Source organism: Aulostomus chinensis, chromosome 23 (assembly GCF_037954235.1).
Source record: "Aulostomus chinensis isolate RoL2024-O1b breed Wild chromosome 23, RoL_Achi_v1.0, whole genome shotgun sequence".
Classification (NCBI taxonomy): domain Eukaryota; kingdom Metazoa; phylum Chordata; class Actinopteri; order Syngnathiformes; family Aulostomidae; genus Aulostomus; species Aulostomus chinensis.
This window is the reverse complement of record NC_141342.1, coordinates 11,389,992-11,409,117: the sequence shown is the minus strand read 5'-3', so window position 1 is coordinate 11,409,117 and position 19,126 is coordinate 11,389,992. Positions and strand designations below refer to the sequence as shown.

General features: G+C 42.3%; 1 protein-coding gene across 4 annotated transcripts in view; it reads left to right on the top strand.

The window, feature by feature from the left end:
* ankfn1b (ankyrin repeat and fibronectin type III domain containing 1b) overlaps window positions 1-19,126 on the top strand; it is a 159,764-nt gene that overhangs the window by 25,434 nt on the left and 115,204 nt on the right. For 2 of the 4 annotated variants that reach the window (XM_086194516.1, XM_086194515.1), the window contains exon 3: window positions 18,630-18,811. In XM_086194516.1, coding sequence (XP_086050642.1) covers window positions 18,630-18,811 — 182 coding nt within the window. Of the gene's footprint in view, window positions 1-9,561; window positions 10,042-18,629; window positions 18,812-19,126 lie in introns of those variants that run through there. The other 2 variants (XM_086194514.1, XM_086194513.1) reach the window with 2 other exon arrangements.

Sequence of the window (19,126 nt, the reverse complement as noted above, 5' to 3'; positions counted from 1 at the left end):
AATGCGGCTGAAAAGTTGTGATTTGAAGCTGTGTGGAGGACAAATTAAGACGGCATTGCTCATGTGGTGTCATTAAAGATGTGCATGTGGATTGACAGTCTCTCTATTCTGACCTTGTGACCTTTGTTTACAATGTTTGGTGAGCTTCATCAGTGTGAAAGCAAATCGGACCGACTTAAAAATGAAATATTGCTGGACCTTTTCCTCAGAACTGTTCAGATACCACTGAACTATAGATGTGAAAACCCATTCAGTTTTCCTATTGTCTTGTTCCCTATGGTGTGTGTGTGTGTGTGTGTGTGTGTGTGTGTGTGTGTGTGTGTGTGTTTTGCTAGATTTAGTGTCAGGTTAATTTTAGCTTTATTACGTAACACTCAGTCATTAAAAAGAGATCGTGATTTTGTTGTGGTGTTGGGAGCACTCCACTTATACTGAACACTCCAGCGCTGTCACACATAAACACTCATACAAATACATACAGCAGCGGCAAACTAATGACTCTCCAGACAATAATGACACTGAGGACATACGGCGTAGTTCCAATTCGTCCAATCAGCCACACAATGAGTCATGAAGGGCAGTCAGCTGGACATCAGGCATGGGCAAAAACAGAAGCAGTGGTCGCCTTCATTAGAATGCGTGTGTGAGAGGAAGGGACTGGAGTGAGGTAAAATGATCTTTTTGAGCAAAAAGCAGACAGCAATGCACATATTTAGCACCTGCTGGTGTGAGTCAATTGAAATGAAGGAGGAAGAAGAGAGAAAGAGAATTTAGGAAAGAAAAATGACTCCCTTTCCTCTCCTCAAACTTAAAACCAATCGGCCCAAACCGAAGGAAGGTGATTGCTATCGCTGTTCCGCAGTGTAGACTGTAAGCCAGACGATGGCGTTTAGGCTCTCTTCCATGATGTCTGTTGCCCGGGAAACAGCAGAATGCTAAATGCTACTCTACAATGACGTGCTTCATCATCCGGTCTGATCTCCAGCTTGCATGATTAGCTGTAATGTCAGAATACATTTCTACTTGTTGACTCTGCTTCAACTTTTCTTGGTGTCAGTGCTGCAGCACTGCTGTGTTCCCAGCCTCTGCAGCTAAAATGCACTCTTCATATTCAGATGAATGAGAGAACCTGTGTTGAGGAGTTGATGACATGTGGGATAACTCGAATCACTAGTTCAATATGAACTAGAAATGCGCCATTGTAGCTGTATGCCTCCATCACATGTCATAGTGACCTTGACCTTTGACTACCAACAGATAGGGAGGATTTTTTTCAGGTCATCCTTGAGCCCCAGTGGATGTTTATTCTATATTTGGAGAAATTTCCTCAAGGAATTCTTGAGGTATAGTGTGAATGTAGGATGAACGTGACTTTTGACCACCAAAATAATTTCAGGTCATCTTAAAGTCCTACTGGACGTTTGCGGCATGTTCGGAATAAAGACTCCCAACCACTAATGTAGGCACTCAATCCAGTGTATTTTATTCTGTGACTGTATTTTTAAGTGTAAAATCTTATGACAAACAACTCTATGTAACTGATAAATTATCCCCTGAGATTGACTTTTTTGCCTTTTGGTATTGTAAAACATTAAATACATTTTTGCCAGTGGAAGGTTTTTGATGCTCTCTGCATTTACAGAAATGAACTTCTAATTGTTTTCCTTGCTTGCTGGGGTGTTTGTTTACATCCAGCCACCAACTTCTGGTGTTTCTGTCTATTGACCCTGTTCCTTTCCTGTGCAACAGCTGATAATTTAAAGGTTTTGGCTGATTTCCTCCGCTGTTTGACTTGTTCTTGCCTCATTTGCTGGAGGAAACTCTTCAAGATCAAAGCGTTGTTAATTATTGATTATCTAGATTATTCACAGGTAATTAATATCTAAGCTACAAAGCCCCAAAAATGGTATTCGAGACAGCCTTAGATGATCTGCACAGAGCGGATCCAGCCAGACAGGATATTCCCACATGAAAGACATAGTGATTCCAGTTGATATTCAAAATAAAACCCCTTGAGCAAACTACTGATCTCAAAATCAGACAGAAATAAGGGCACAATGTAACCACAACGTGATGAAGTTAACAAAGCCAGGTGGGCAAAACATTCCTCGGCTGAAATGCTGCCCCTCGAGACTGCAGCTGTGTGAAGGATGGATGTGATAAGTGCCATGGCCTGAACACAACACAGCTGTGCCTGGACAGAGGTGGGTGTAGGAAAAGGAGAGGAAGGCTAAAAAAAAAAAGAGTCCAATGACTCCTTTTTCTTTTCTCTCCACAGCTGGGGCTTGTGACAGGTGATGTCAGGTCCCCTTTGTCAAAAATTGCAGACAACCTAAATGGTTGCAGTCTAGAGCCCTGGATATAGGGGTGAACAGATGGGTGTACAGATGGACTTCCCCAAAACAAATGCCCCTGTCCAACAGCTTTTTCCAGCATAGAGGTATAACAATTCCATCATCAGACAACAACAAGAAGGAGTAGAGGCCCTAGCATTGGATGTCTTGTAAACTCTTCTGGACAGTATGAGTGACAGCAGAGGTGATGTCCGTGGCTGGTCTCATTCTTTGAAGAGCTAGATTGGCAGTTGTGGCTCCAGCGCTGAGATGGCTTCATTGCTTTAGCCACCAAGTCCTCTTGTGTGCCGAACTAAGCAGAGCGTTATAGAAGACCACGGGTCTGTCATGGGGATTCACTGTATTTGTTGTACCATCTCTTCTGACAGTTTTCTGATACATCAGCTCTATACAATATTTTGCTTATTTGCAGCCACATTCGATGACTTAGCAAAGAGAATATATGGATTTTGAAAAGCAAGGGAGGTAATTCAAAGCCCAAACTTTTCCGTCACTAATGGAGAATGCTGAGTTTGTCGCTGGTGTTTAGTTTTTGAGTGATGTTTTCCATCACTTTAACCAACTCAACATGGAGCTGCAGGGCAGAGATAAAACAGTCTCACGCATTTTGGAACACCTCATTCATTTAAAATAAAGCTGCTGATCTATGTCCAGGCTCCACTCCTCCACACTGCGGACGTTAAACCGACCAGTGATGGAGGTGATGACGGATAAATAAACGCATTCAAATCCAGCCTCGCCTCCAGGTTTTATCATTTCACTATCTCAACCGAAGTGATGAGATTTTTGAAGTACCCCTTCATTGTTGAAGCATTTGCGGTGATGGCAAAGGAGCTGTTAACGTCACTGAATGAAGCGCCTTTACAGCTCATTGACATTCAGTTCAATCAGATGACCTGCGAAAGTCACTGGAACTGGCACTCAGGAGAAAGTCTCACCTTCAAGAAGTCAGGCAGGATGTTAATCTGTGGTTTAAATGTGTAAAAGACTTGATTTTCACCATTTTTAAACCGTCACCTCATCCTGGCTCCAGGACAGAGATGCGTCATTCAGTTAAATCAAGGTAGGAATGCACATACATACGCACACACACATGTAACTGCACACCAATGAGGATTATCCTCATGCTGATGACTCATAAAGACTGTGGTGGTGTTAATCTTTAGTTGTGTGTGTGTGTGTGTGTGTGTGTGTGTGTGTGTGTGTGTGTGTGTGTGTGTGTGTGTGTGTGTGTGTGTTGGGGTCGGGCGGTATCAATTCTCTGACACCTTCAAGCTTCCTCAGATTTACAGCGGTACAGAAAATTACTGGCTGTCTTAAAACTTGATAAATCGACACTGCTAGAATGTGAACTACCCATTGTGCTAAACAATTGCTACATTTAATCAGGTGTCAATGCCAATATTACATCTGTAAAGATACACAGATGACTTGATTGACACCTTATTTTAGCCAATAGGAATTCCCATGTCCCGCCCACAGTATGTACATACAGCCAGTATGAATTGCAGTGCCTCCCAATCTTCTCTTGAGAAAACCTGAACACATGAATGGACAAACAGGATGGCCCCGTTCATCAGGTGTCACTGAATTGTTTTTCAGGTAATGTGAATCATATTATGACCTTCCTCTGACCTACTTCTCCACCAGCGTCATCAAAACACTGAAATGACAGTCTCCCGTAGAGACTTCTTGAATCTATGCCAAGGTCCACTGAATTTGTACTGGCAGCCCAAGTTGTACCAACTCCTTAATAAGATGCTATTCTTTTAATTTGTTCTGTATGTAGGTGTTCCTTTTCCATACCAATAGAGGCATTGTAAATACTGGGGACTGAATGGTGAACTTAGACTGCTGGAAAAAAGGTCTTTTGATAAAACTGAGCATTGGATCCTGTTCTTGAGTGATGGGACAATGGAACATGAGATGAGCGGAACAGTCGTAGAAGGGGTAGCAATTTTGTGTTTTCTCTACCATACAGTAACTAAAAGAGAGATAAGCCACAAAGCAAGGCTCTAGATCTACCGGTCAGTCTTTGTTTCTACTCTCACCCATGGTTATGAAATAATGGGTCATGAATGAAAGAACAAGGTCACGAGTTCAAGTAGCTGAAATGGGTTTCGTGAGACAGTTGGCTGGCCTTAGAGTTAAGATGAGAAGTTCTTCATCTGTGAAGGACTTGCAGTAGAGCCGCTTGTCCTTCATCGAAAGGATTCAGTTGAAGTGGTCCGGACATCTGGTTTGGATGCTACCTGGTCATGTCCAGGTTGGAGGAGGCTGCAGGGCAGATTGAGGGGCAGGTGGAGAGACTGTATCTTCACACTGACCTGGAAACACTTCAGGATCTCCCAGTCGATGTGGCCAGGGAAAGGGAAATTTAGGGTTCTTTGCCTAAACTTCTACCTGCGCGACCCGACCGCAGATACATGGTTGAAAATGGATGGATGAAATCAGGCTTCTGTGCAGCACATTGGTGTAAATCAACTCAACCATCTACAACCTCTTGTACTTTTTTCAGGGACATGTGGGTCTGGGACCTATCCCAGCTGTCATTTGGGAAGAGACAGGATACACCCTGGACGGATCACCACGTAGACAAGAAACAACCAGATTGCATTAGACTTTTTTTTAAAGGTCACTCCCGGGCGAGTTACTTGCGCGTTTCTGTTGCTGAGCTTAGATTAGGCTCAGATGTTCCTTTTGTCTGTTTCTTAATGTGCAAGAATATTTTTGTTTCACATTAATGAAATTATTCTGATTGATTTACTTATGATAATGAACAGAATGACAAGTCCATTCTGTTGCACTTGATATCCTCTAATAAAGAAAACAGTTTGTATAGGGGCAAGTACAAAGTGGAGTTGTGACCTCCTCCACAAAAAATTATCATCAAACCCTGAATTTTACTGTTGTCCTGGAGCCTTGTTACAGTACCATGAAAAGTGCAGTATAGAAAGTTTATCATTGCTTGTCAAAAGAACATCAGATTTCTGTCTGCTACCTAAAGTTGATGTGACCGTCAAATCTGGAGTACCAACTTTCTTAAGCCGAGTATTGTGCTTCCGCATGAATGATGATGTAGTGAGGTTGTTTTTATGCTGAAAATAACCCTAGAAATACAGCAGCATATGATTTATTCATCAGCCAAAAAAGCATTTTAGAGCCAAAAGCAGGCGAAAGGCAAAAAAGAAACCAGAGCTTGTGGTACTAAATTCCCTTCAGAGGCTTGGTGTTCACTCCCTTGCTGCCATATTATATTTTGTCAAGAATCACTCTTTTACTGCATCTCTCACCCCTGAGCTCCCTCTGTCTCAGTGTTTCTGAGTCTTAACTCAAATGAATGTCTTGGTTGCTCCGGCTATTAAAAACAGGCTCCCTCATTTATCAGCAAAAGCTTTATTTGTTGCCAGGAAAGTTTACCTTGTGGTACACAAGCAATAATTCATATTCATATATAGAGCCACATTCATTTGTTTTGTGGTTGATTTAGATTCAGAATACAAACTTAACAGAATATTTTAAATGTTAAGTATTTTCCAGCTTCAGAAATAATCAGGTTTGGCTGTAAGTGGTGTTGGATCATTATTTTATTGTTACGGTCAAGAATTCGCCATGTATTGTTGGGCAAAAAAGCCATTTTCTTAAGTTGAAATCAGTGGATGAGATTCATTAAGTGAAATTAGTGTTCAAACTGTCCTGCGCCAGTTAAATCAATATATAGCCGCTGTGAGAATGGACTGTGATTGGTGTGTGACTGATTCAGTCAGCTGAGGTGTGTGAATTGGGTGTCGAACAGAAACTAATGTGCGTTATTTGTGTTACATGAATCAAACAACAAAAGGATAAACAAGACCACATCAAGCTGAAGCCTCTCCTCCTCTCACTGGGACATGAACACTCCCTCTGCTCCTAGCTCTCTAGCTAAGAGCATTGTTTGCTACTTATATTTCGTCCACAGCCTGTCAATCACAAGGTCACCAAGCCCTAAAACTTGCTTCTTGTTTTTTTTACTCATAATAGGATCATCATTTACAAAATGAACGCCATGCCGCATTAAAGATGACTGGTCCATTCAGAGGAGAAACTTGTTCAGAAAATGTTTACTGAGGGAATAAATCAAGTTTGCCATTTTCTTCATAGCGGCCTAGTTTCTTTTCTTTCTTTCTTTTTTTTTCCCCTGCTGACCATCACCCCTCATTTCCACCAGACATGGCTGCATACAGTCATGATACTGATTATGTTTGACCTCCACACAGCTGGATTTACAATCAGCAGCTTTTCAGACCTGGTGTCTTACCAGCCAGGTTTCTTTAACCTGCCTGGATTCTTTTTTGTTTGAGAGTAGTCTAGTGCATGGCACCAGTGTCCTTTTCTGTCTGTTTTTGTGATTAGAAGTTTGCTCATTGTTTTTTTAATTTGAAATCTGACGAGATTTACTGTGCCATTTGTCGACCTCATGTCCGCGATTTGCTCTGTGCAGCTTGATGCAATTTCCGTCAGAAACAGGCTCAATGTGTATTCCTCGTGAAGCGGCGTGCCAAGATGCTTCTGGGATGGACCTGATACGTGCTGCAGTGCCTCTGCAGTGGAAGCACAAATGTCTTCCAGAATGCCTGCAATTAGCTCCAGTTGTGATGGCATGCCTAGAACGCAACACAGCTGGGTTTGGTGGAAATAGGGTTTAGAATCCAGCCTGTAGGAACCTTTGCATCGCTTCAGTTTTCAGACTAGAAAGCTCTGTCCATTTATTATACAGTCTATGTTTGGGTCCCACATTAAGTCTGATTCACACCGTTGGACACTAGGAAGACTTTCATGTGAGTCATAATTTTGATTATTTTGTCTGACACTGATCCAATGTGAAAAGTCCAAAAGTCCTGGATAAAGCATTAAGGTGTGAATTGGCCCTTAATGTATTCAAATGTGTTGTCACACAGTGTTATTGATACCGCTGCGGACTGATTGTAGAATGGTAACAATGATGTCACATATAATAATATCTTAGGGAACACCGAAGGTGATACAATGATATCACACTCTTAGTCTCCCTGTTTATCTGGCCTCTCGTTCTCCTCTCTTACTCTCTGCTCTCTCTACCGAGGGACTTGTACTGAAAATATCACTATGCCTCCCGAGCTGTATAATCAGCCCAATGCTACTTCTCAGATCAATGGGCAGTTGGGGGAAGGGTAGTGTAATTCACGACGGAGGGCGAGGGAGGGAAGAGAATTTTGAGCGTGAAGGAGGAGAGAGCTGATCAATAAAGTCAACTCTTTAACGCTGGATCCTGCAAAAAAAAAAAAGCTTAAACAGCCCACACCTTTCACACAACATTAGCTGCCGTGTGGGATATCAATGCAGTCTACACACCACACACACAAACACACACACACACACACACACACACACACACACACACACACACACACACACACACACACACAGGCTGAATATCTGCACCAGTGCTACTATAACAGAATCCCTGACGTGCATTGTTTGGATTTTAATTCATCCGTTAAATTAACAGCAATATATTTTTTGCTGATGTCATCCCATCTTCGATAATAGTCTGGATATTAATTCCTCTAGTGATATGTTATTGGTACACTGATGTCAGAGATGTAGATTTTTATTCTAACGAGAGATGCTGTAACAGTTCCTTGTCTGTGTTTAACCTCCTATTTGAAGAGGTTTTTTTGTGTGTGCGACAGGGGTGAGGAATTAATATGAAATTTGATCAAAATCACCGTGAAATATCTAAGGGGTAGACTATTTTTTCAGAAGACAACAAGTATGTCAAGTGAAGTATTGTGTTGCTGCGGAGATGTCCAGCATGGAAATCATAATTTCACAGACTTAATAAAACCTTACCTAGTATTTTCTTTTGTATCCATTGGGGAAATTTGTATTAGGATGGATTTGGGTAGCAATCGTGTGATGAATGTATCGTTTTCTTGTATGTATTTTTTCTTGATTCATAACAGCAAGAGCTCAAGATTCACCATATTAGAGGGAATTGTCACAATAGCAGTCAAAATAATCACAATTCAATCTTTTTTGCAGTGAATGCACATGTATTTCTGTAATTTCCTCTTTGAATTTTTCCTCAGTACCTCAAATATCACAATCTATTGTATAACAGCATTTTATTGACAACAAATGGGGAAACTGCATTTGAGGGCTTTGATGGGTTCCTTCTCATGTCTACCACATGAGCCATCATTTACAAGTTAGCCTCCTGCTGTGTGAGTAAGGGGAGGGAGAGAAGGTGAGAGAGAGAATGAGTGGTTTGATAAGAGGAGATATCCTTATCCTCTCTGAGTATTCATCTATTAGCAAGGCAGGTAAACGAGGACATAAGGGGAGATTGCGACAGTAAGAGCAGAGAGAGAGGATGTAAGGGGAGATTGCAATCGTAAGAGCAGAGAGAGATGGTCGCCTTTTGTGGATGGAAGAAGAAAACAATGAGAATGGAAGGAATGTGTGTCTGACATTCTGGAAGTGAGCGCGACCCGCTAATAAGCCCTTCACAAAAATCCCTCCTCTGTACCCTCCTTGGTACCTCCCTTCTGTCCTTCTCTTGTTCCCTCCTTTCTACCCATCATCCTTTCCATTTAAAGCAGAGTTCCCTCAGATAAACGCATGGCGTCTGAAGCCGATCGCCCTCTCCGTTGTTCTTCATTATTAATGAAAAGAGAGGTTAGGAGGGCTATCGCTGTACTCAAATGGACCAAAATAAACACAAACAAGCAGGAGAAAGTTATGCTGGAGGAACAGGTGCACCTCAGGTTATGTCTGAATCTGTGTGAGACAGAGAGGGAGAGAGAGAGAGCAAGACAGAGACACGCTGTGTGTCTGTGTGTCTGTGTGTCTGTGTGTGTGTGTGTGTGTGTGTAGATTCATCAAGAGTCGAACGGTTGTGTGAAAGAATTCATGCATGAGAGAGAGAGAGAGAGAGCGTGAGCTGCTGGAAAAACAGACCTAAAGAGAGAAAGAGGGGGGTGGGCTCAAGCATCGTAGCGGCTCATACTCTTCCCACCGGCTCTGCTTTCTCCATCATACGAGAGGACCAACGCTGAACCATCACCTTCCTCCTCTCCCTCTCTCTCTTCCCCTTCTTTTTACCCTCTCTCTCCTCCTTGTTTGCTCTATGGTGGGTGGGTGGGTGACTGGTTGGGGGGGGACACACTGCTCCTGCTGTGTCGATTGGTAGCCAGTTACAAACGTTACTATTTTGAGAGTGTGCGCGCAGCAGCAAATGATCGAAAGAGAAGGGAGAGAGAGAGACAAGACAGAGCAAGGTTGGGCTCTGTCTTCTGTACATGAAGTGCTTGGCGTGAGAAGATGAGGGTGCATGGGGAGACTCGAACCTGCGGGCTGACGCTGAGCCGTGCCGCTGAATCCAGGTAGAGCTTAGAGGAAGGCAGACAGGCAGTCACTCAGCAGGTCGCGTGCGAACCAGCTCCGCAGCACAGGACCAGAAATACCTTCTTTTTTTTTCTTTTTGGATTAAAGGAAAAGGAAGCAAAAAGGAGAGAGGGAGGTGGAGGTGAGTGGAGAGAGGAAAGATGGCGAGTTTTGGGAAACTCACAGACTACTTTAACCGCCGTAAGTCTCGAGAAGAGCTGAGGGTTGCCAGGAGCTCACGGCGGAGTGGCAGTTACTGCTGCACTGTGGCAGAGGCCAGGTAACCTGTGTGTTTGTGTGTGTGTGTCCATGTCTTTTCGCAGGCATGCCAGGCTATACGGGTGTGTGATACACCATGCATCTGCAATACACGCTAACAGTTTTTGATATGCAACAAAATGTTCACACACTGTGTATGAGGTGATCATGGCATCAGCACTATATTGTACATCACGTGCACTCTATGTCTGTGTATGTTTCATGACATGAGGAAAAACACAGCATCGGTCCAACAGTGAATAAGCTACATAAGAGTGCATGCTCAGTGGAATAGTGTTCAAAATCTGTCTTGTGCGATCTGCAAGGAAGCAGGAACGGCAAGCATACAGGTGTTTGTATACATATTCATGTGTGTGCATGCTTGCACACGTGTGACACTAAGCATTGTGTTACATAAGTGTGGAGGTGCAGAAGATGTGTGATGTCAGGCATGGTACTGGCTACTATGGATTCTGACGCACTGACTACATAGAAATGCGAAACAGAAAAGCCAAAAATGGATTTTAGTCTACCCAGGCTATGTTTCCAGTAACAACCATTTTCATGTATGACATTTTCACACACATTGACAGTGTTGGAGGTTTTTTTTCCTTGTTGTTGTTGACTACTCAGAGCCTCCGGCAAAGAATTTGGGTTTAAAGTTCCTTGCTTGAGGCCAAATTGACAGAAGGTGTTTGAGAGGAACAAATGTTTAGCACCCAGACTTCACACTCAGTGTTTTGAACCAGCAAGTTTAGTTCTTTCCATCACAGCCCTAATGTCACATCTCAATAAGAGAATACATCTACCATTTGTTCTTCCCTGGACTTTCCTCCCTTTTTTCAGAGGCTTTGTGTTCTGCCTGCAAGACTAAATTGAGGGCCCAGAAAGTCATTCGGTGTGGCAGCACATATTTGTACATAAAAGCCCAATATTCATAAAATACAAACCATTCTTAACTGGACTAGATTTGCCTGAGCTTTGTTCTGTTGTTTAAATACATAACCACTGACATGACTTTGATAATACTGTCCAACAAATTCCATATCATTCACTCACAGCACAAATGGCAATGTGGGTGGACATGTGGTACAAAAAAAGCTCTGCCATTACAAATCTTACATCTCTCTCTCTTTCTTTCTCATCTCATCCCCATGGTCTCTTTGTCTCTGTCTCTCCCACTCACTGTCTCCGTCTCACAACCTTCCTACACCTTCCTACGTCCCTCTATCTCCTGTCATGTTTTTTTTTTTCTCTTAGACTGTTTATTTATCTTTCTGTCTAAAGCCTGTTCCAGTTGAAAGTTGACAGGGACCAACGAGAAGCCTGAGGGATTTCAGTGGCGATGGTGGAGGGGGTGCACGATTGAGCTTTGCCTTTTTTTTTCCATGATTGAATGGGATCAGGAAGTCTGGTGCAAACTTCCATCCATCCATCCATTGTCTTCCACTTATTCCTACACTAAGGGTCGCGGGGGGGCTGGAGCCTATCCCAGCGTCAACGGGCGAGAGGCGGGGTTCACTGGACAGGTCGCCAGTCCATCGCAGGGCCAACACATAGAGACAGACAACCATTCACACTCCCAGTCACACCTACAGTCAATTTAGAGCATAAATCAGTCTCGTCCCCTCTTGATGTCTTTGGATGGTGGAAAGAAGCCGGAGTACCCGGAGAGAACCCACACAGGAGCAGGGAGAACATGGAGACTCACACAGAAAGATCCCGTGCCCGAGCTGGGACTCGAACCTGGAACCTTCTTGCTGTGAGGCCACAGTGCTGACCACTGCACCACCGTGCCGCCTGGTGCAAACTTTCTTAGTAAAAACAATCTTTTGAGACGGGCGGTTTATATTTTAAGATTCCTAAATGTGCAAGTATAACTACAGTGAAGACCTCATTGAGATGCGTCGAATGTTTTTTTAGACAGGTTTGAAACCATCATCCCAAATTCCCATTGATCACATGCAACATAACTGCCTCAAAGGAGAACTATACTGTAGGTTCAATAGTCTCTAACTGAGCCCACTCTAGGATACAGCTCTAATGAATGGTGACACGTTGTTCGCTCCCTTATGAGTTATGAGGGATAGTAAATCAGAATTGATGTGTGCAAGTCTGCAGTGGCTGCCCTTTGCTCCTGCTTGTCAATTGAGCTGCTCAAGGCAGCTTCAATCAATGTGTTGGGGCCTCTAAAGCAACACAACACTGAAAGACAAAGTGGATCGTATCCCTCTCTTCTGTGGGCTCAGTCCAGAGCCGATGTTCTTAGTTCTACAAGTTTGCCATGTGATCAGCTGAGCAGATCTGTCCTGTGTTGAATTATTTTTTTCAGGACAAGGTTTGCCTTTGATTATTGATTTAACAAAAAAAAAAAAGTGCATTTGCATTTAGAAGAAATATAAAAGAGTGTTAAATTCAACATATTGGTACAGTTTTGGCAATTTAAAAATAAAAAGTGTGATCAGCTTTCAAATTAAAATGGCCTTATTTCATTCTCATCACACAAGTAATTACAGTATTTCAATGGTTTGACATCCACCAAAACACAAGGAAAAACAGCTTCAAGTTATTTGGAGGAAAGTCATTAGAAGTAAAAATGGAGTTATTGGAGCGGTATCATAAAATTAAGTGTCAGGGGTTTGAGGTGGAGATTTGACCCAATTTCAGACAGGATGCAGGCATGAACTGGTCAACTACAAATTCATTTAAGCAAAACACTAAGATTTATCTCAAAAACAAGGCAGACTAACTTGAACTTGAGACACGAAGGAAACACAAGAAGCAAGCAATGTAAGAAAAAAACAACAACAACTAGCAGACAAAGACTGACAGGAGAAGCAACTAAGATACAAACCTCACTAATCACACAACAAGCTGGACTGACAGGATACTTGGATACTTTAGTCACTGACAGGGAGTGGACACCATGCAGCTGCAGCAGGAAGCAGCTGTTGAATGTATGATGCTACTGTTTCCCTCCTGTTTTCACCAAAATAGTGCTTATTTGAATCCGAACCACCATCTTTTTCCTCAACTTTATGGGGCAATTTTGTGCCTAAAACCTAATCGGACAGTGCTAAATATGTGCCGTATCAGAGTGTTGGAACAAATAACAATAGAATTGTAAATAATTTTAGTTTATGAATGAACTGAATTCAGTTGCAGCAGAAAAACTAAGCGCTTATTGGCCTGAATAATTCCCTCACCATCACACCTTAAGATCGATTGAAAGTCTTCCTCGTACTAGTGTTTTGATGAACATTGCTCAGCTTTGTATGTATAAAAAGCAGTATTAGGAAGTTCTGCGGCCTGTGTGTATGTGAGGCAAGTTTATTCAGCACCATGGATAGTTCTCACAGTACAGAAGAGGGCTGCATTCATCAGTATGGACCAGTAAAGTCACATAGAGACACATATCACAGCCTCTAAACCCCCCTCTCTCTGAGTAGATTCAATCAAAATGAAACATTATAATCCTTTATTGCAGGGCTCTTGTATTTTAATGGATTAGTTTTATCCAGGCAATAAATTTGCATGTGAGGGGCAGTTCTTGTGTTGCTTCACATATTTGTGGATGTCTGTGAGTATTATTGAAAACTCAACAATTTAATGTGATTTCCTTCATCTGCAGCACCACAGATAATGAATTTGTCAACAGAAAATGCATGTTAGACTTGATGCTTACAAGTCAAGGAAAGATAATGTTTTTGGGGAGATAGAGATTTCTGCAGAGAAAGCGAAACAGCCTTTCCCTTCTCTCCCATTCCTTTCTTTTCCTTTCCTCTTGTTTTTGTAGACAGAGTCACTTAGCAACAGGTTTGTTGGATGAGTGAGGCCCAAACTGTCACAGTGACCAGGGCTGTCTGTTCAACCCAGTGTGCTATCCTCATGTGCCTGCTGGAGACCAGTACCCAAAGTGTGTGTGTGTGTGTGTGTGTGTGTGTGTTTCTGCATGTGCGCTTGTGTTTGCTGCTGGTTCTCAAGTTGTTTAGTCTTGTGACAGCTGTGATTAGTGTGTGTATCCATGTATGTTTGCTTCAGGCAAATGCTTTTTCATGCGAGTCAGTACTGATGGCCAAGGAGTGAGAGACTTGCCTGTCGCTATTACCATCCAAATATTTGTGTATTCATCCCCCTCTGATGTCCAGCAATGTAAATGCATACTTCATCAGATCTCAGGTCCCACTGGGACATTAATGATCCCATGTAAACATTCACAACTCCAATACCTGCTAATATCAGCAGAGCAGTAGGTGGATGTCTGAAGCCCGTGGATGTGCTGACTTGGAAGTGTCTGTCGGTTTAACTGATAGCCTCCAGGGTGATGAATGGCTGCAAGCCTACAAACACATCCTGAGCCAAGCATCCTAGAGGACTGAAATATTTCACTCAAATAGAGGTGCTTGGGAACTGAAGAGCTAAGCCTAATACAGTGTAAAACTTGGTGGCACCAGAGGACAAACTTATTCCACATGATGTTGCTGTACATCCTGTGTTCCATCCATCTATCATCTATCCCTCCATCTCTCTAGGCTGGAACGTGTGAATTTTGGAAAACATCTGACCATGTTGAGTCCAGTTTCTAGAGTTTCCTGTTAGATGGTGAAGTATTGAAATTGTTCACCTCACTATTGTTACGCCGTTTAACAAAAATAGTCTTCACCAGGTTCTTAAGGTGTGTCTGACCTAATCCTATATGAATCATGTAGACTCACTCATGGTATAGTCCATAGTCTGGTGTGTTTAGTGATCACAGTAGATGCCTCCCGTTCCTGAGTCCTACTGAACTGTGCATGGATGAAGAGGCGGACATGCCGTGCATGGTACTGAGTGATAACTCCAGTCAGAAATTCTAGTATTTTGAGGTCAAAAGTACTTGGTATGGATTGCCAAGTGTGAGTACACCCTAAGAGTACATCAAAGTGTAAAAAAAAAAAAAAAAAAAAGATATCCTGCTTCCACCAGGTGGTGCTATGACTAATTTGCCCCAGATTCTATGGCTTCTTCATTGGTCCATATCACATCACTTTTCCAAGGTTGCCTCATAGGTTGCCTGCTAACAGATCAAGGCATTAAAAAAAACAAGCGGGAAGTAACAAGATGGATTTAGTGCTGTTGACATACTGGTGGCTACAACATATTTTATATCACAATGAAAAATGTACTGTGCACATTAAAACTAGAAGTCAAACTCTACTCCCCTCATTTATTCTCTCAAACAAATCTCAGTGTCTATTCCAGGCCCCATCTCATCTCAGTGAAGACTCCTTGACGGATTCTCACTCTTGGATGATTGCGTGTTCCATCCTCACACCTGTCACTCCACAGTTTGGAGGTCAAACGTGTTTCGCCTGACTCTCATGTCTGAGATGCTGCCCACGTCTCACCGAGTGTGATCACATCAAGCTGAACAGAGCTGGTGTCAGAGGGGGATACGCTGCAGTGACTCAGTATAGCCAAGGTCTTACCTGTATCACTTCTATTATACACACCACATAGAGATGTCAGTGAATGTATTCACGTGATGTTGGCGATATAGCGACTCAAACACTCAAGCACTTAGCTAGTTTATGTGCTTAAAGAGTTTCAACAATATGTTAATTTAAGCAAACTGTCTCTGTGACACTGCAGTAAAAGACAATCAATGTTAAGGGCTGCAAAATTATGGCCAAAATTATCATCGTAATAACTTAAGCCACAGTGAGATCACATTTATTTTTCATGATGATTAATTGATTTTGGGAGCATACTAAATCTAGTGGGTTTTCTCATAAGTAGAGCCTTGCTCTTCCCTATTGGGATGGCTGATGTTCATATTGGTCCCAATTCTGGCCCAGTCTCTCCTTTTTTGTAATTTAATACGAGAAATGCAGTTAATAATCCATCCATCCATCCATCCATTTTCTTCCGCTTATCCTGTTAAGGGTTGTGGGAGGGGGGGGTGGAGCCTATCCCAGCTGCCCTTGGACAGGAGGCCCTCCTGATGTCTTTGGACTGTGGGAGGAAGCTGTACCTGGAGAGAACCCACGCAGGCACAGGGAGAACATGCAGACTCCACACAGAAAAACTCTGTGCTCGAGCCGGGACTCAAACCTGGAACCTTCCTGCTACAAGCGACAGTGCTAACCACCGTGCCGCCTGCAGTAAATAATATTGTACAAGAATATGATTTATGCACTTTTCAAATGCTTTGAAAAATTGAGAAGAAAACTGTTACCCCTCACAATTTTTACATGTTTTCCAGTGTGTAAATATCTCTTTCTTTGATACAGACAATTTTGACATCGGTAAATATCAACCAAATTAGATTCAAAATTATTGTCACGTTGGCCAAAATTCCAATATTATGCATTCCTAATTGTGATACATTCCTGGTGAGTCACTTCCAGGAAGTCAAATGTAATACAATTACGCTAGCAGTGCTTATTAGACACAAATTTTTGGCAAAGTTATGTGCTACTAGACAAGGACAGCCAGCCACTGAGGTATTTTGCATCATGGTCTTCATTCATTCACTGAGCTGCAGTGTGTTGTGTGTGTGTTTTATTTTTATGTGGTTGAAAAAGTTGCTCATAGTCTGACTCACTCTTTGCATATGATTTGTTCTTGCTGCACACCACTTCCCCTGAAGACCCCCTAGAGTGTATGCGCTTGTGTGTGAGGGTCAAACTCTGACAAAGATAAACGCAATGTGCTCATAAATCACAATCTGGTAGAGACTTTCAGGATCGTCTGTTATTACATGACTTTGAAAATGTGGGTCTTCTGAGATTTACTCATCAAACAGAAAACCTACTTGAATTCTGAGCTTGGCAAGATCTCCTTGCATGCATTCAAACATTGATATGGGTCTGGCTCTTAACCTTGTGTTCCAGACATTTCTGTAGTCTTTTGTATTACTGGTCTATTCTGGACTGCAGCCACAACATCCGGGAGTGTTTTTGGACAGTCTTCCACTGCTGCAGGGTGGGAGTGCAACCGAACAGCGTTTTGCTAAAAAGGAAAGCCAAAACATCTCTAACCCCACCCCCATCCATAGCTGGCTGGAAGAATTCATTTTGGATATGCAGTTTCCCTGAGCAGAGTATGCAGTTTAAATGTCAGTGTAGCTGTAGTTTATGTTGATACAATTCTCGTAGGTCAAAGTTGCGATTGCAATTAATTTTCAATTTACGGTGCAGCCCTGATGTATTGTACTTAATGATGGGAAAACCTCTCAACAACTCGTCAACATATACGTCACGTCTCATCACTGAGATTCAGATGATTTGATTGTGCCGCAGCTTTTCAGCAGTTTGCTCCTAAGCCGATTTTGTTATTGTGCCCATTGATTGGTTTCCCGATGGAGAGTGTGTGGCTTCAACTGCTGTAAAAGAGAGCAATTTCTCTTGCTTGTTTTTCCAAATGGCCTTTAGCTTGATTATGTTGAGGTGGAAGTAATTTCACTATTGATTTCTGCAGCTGCTCTCTTGTTGCTCATTACAAGAGGCTGGTTATGGGAGTGCGTGTATATGTGTGTGTGTCCAAGTGTGTGGATGGGTGTGTACATAGGCTGGTATTCATTTTTCCACTGTCAATGATAACAACAGTGAGTAAATTATTTCACAGAGTATCAGTCACTCCTGGTACGAGTAAACTGATTTTAGTTTGTATGAACAAATTTTTGAATGAATTAATAAATCAGAGGACGGAAAAAAGGGGATGCTGATATGCAGAAGTAGGACCACTTTGATGTGTAGTAATCTTAGCACAATTAAAAGTAGCAGTTGCTCTGTGGATCTGACTTATCCACCCTTTTTTACATTAATGGTGTGTTAATTCACATTTATTTTTCTAATTTCCATCAGATTGTAATACACACCCGCTGATACCGATGCTGACTTTGGTACCAGAACTTTTTTTTTTCTTGAGCATTGTCATCATTTTGATTGTTGTTGCCATTATTTTTAAGGCTCCATCATCAGGCTGTAGCAAACAACACAGAAATCCTAATTCAAAGAGCAAGAAGTGAAGCCTCAGACCGATTTCTGATCAGTCAGTCAGGTCGGTAATTCTGATATTCGCAATCTGACAACCCGTTTTGAATTCAGAGTGGAGGGGAAATTTCCATGTTACTGATGAGAGTGGGAGACACTCTTGTTGCCGCCACATTGTTTGTGTTTTTGTTGAATCAGTTGGCTGACATGGTGCCTGAGTAAATAGTCGGCAGTGGTCAGCTAACCAGGATGAGGGGCTTATCTAGGGTTCTGACATCAGGATATGAGGTTTATATCCACACCTGGGATGCTAAGTTCTTGTAAACATAGTCATTATATCTACGGAATGAAGATGAGTCAAACATCTTTTCATGTAGTACAAAAATTCAAGAGCAACTTTTCAAAATCCAACAATTTCAATTAAAATATGCTTGGAAATAGGAAACATCCCATAAACAAACATGACCATCAAGTGAAACTGATCCTAAAAGGTTTATATCTCCAGTGACATGAGCTGTTTTCTTAGAACTAACTTTGGACAATATTAACTGTGGATTGAAAAAATAGCTATTTTAGTGACCATCACTGCAAACAGAATATACCATGAAACCATCTCTTTTTGCCCTCCAACCAGGTCACTGGAAAGGAAGCTACAGAGACCCTTACTGGCCAAGTCCCGCACCCTCCCCAGCATCCCCCAGTCCCCTACAGTATCCAGGGTCCACCACTCTGATCTCATCGGGGGAAGTCCTGCTCGGAGAAAGAACCCATCCACTTCTGCCAACCACCCAAAGGCCTGTACGTTGCCACCTGCAGGTAAAGGGAATAAAGATTTAGTCTGTGCTTGGGGAATGCAGCGTGGACGTAAAATTGACCGCATCCTCTGGAAACTCTCTTTGTTGGGTTCTAACTTTCTTCTAGCAGTATCTCAGACAATGACAAACGCACTACACAATCATGGCATTGCTGTTCATTTTCTTCCCGAAACTGAGAGAAAGTGGCAGCAGATCCATTCACCGTTATTTCATAAATGCTCTCCCCCTCTAGGTGGCCTAATAGTAAATACGGTGTCTTGCTCTCTGGTTCCCAGGAAGAAATGTTGCTGTGCGTCTTGTACATCAAAGAGTTTAT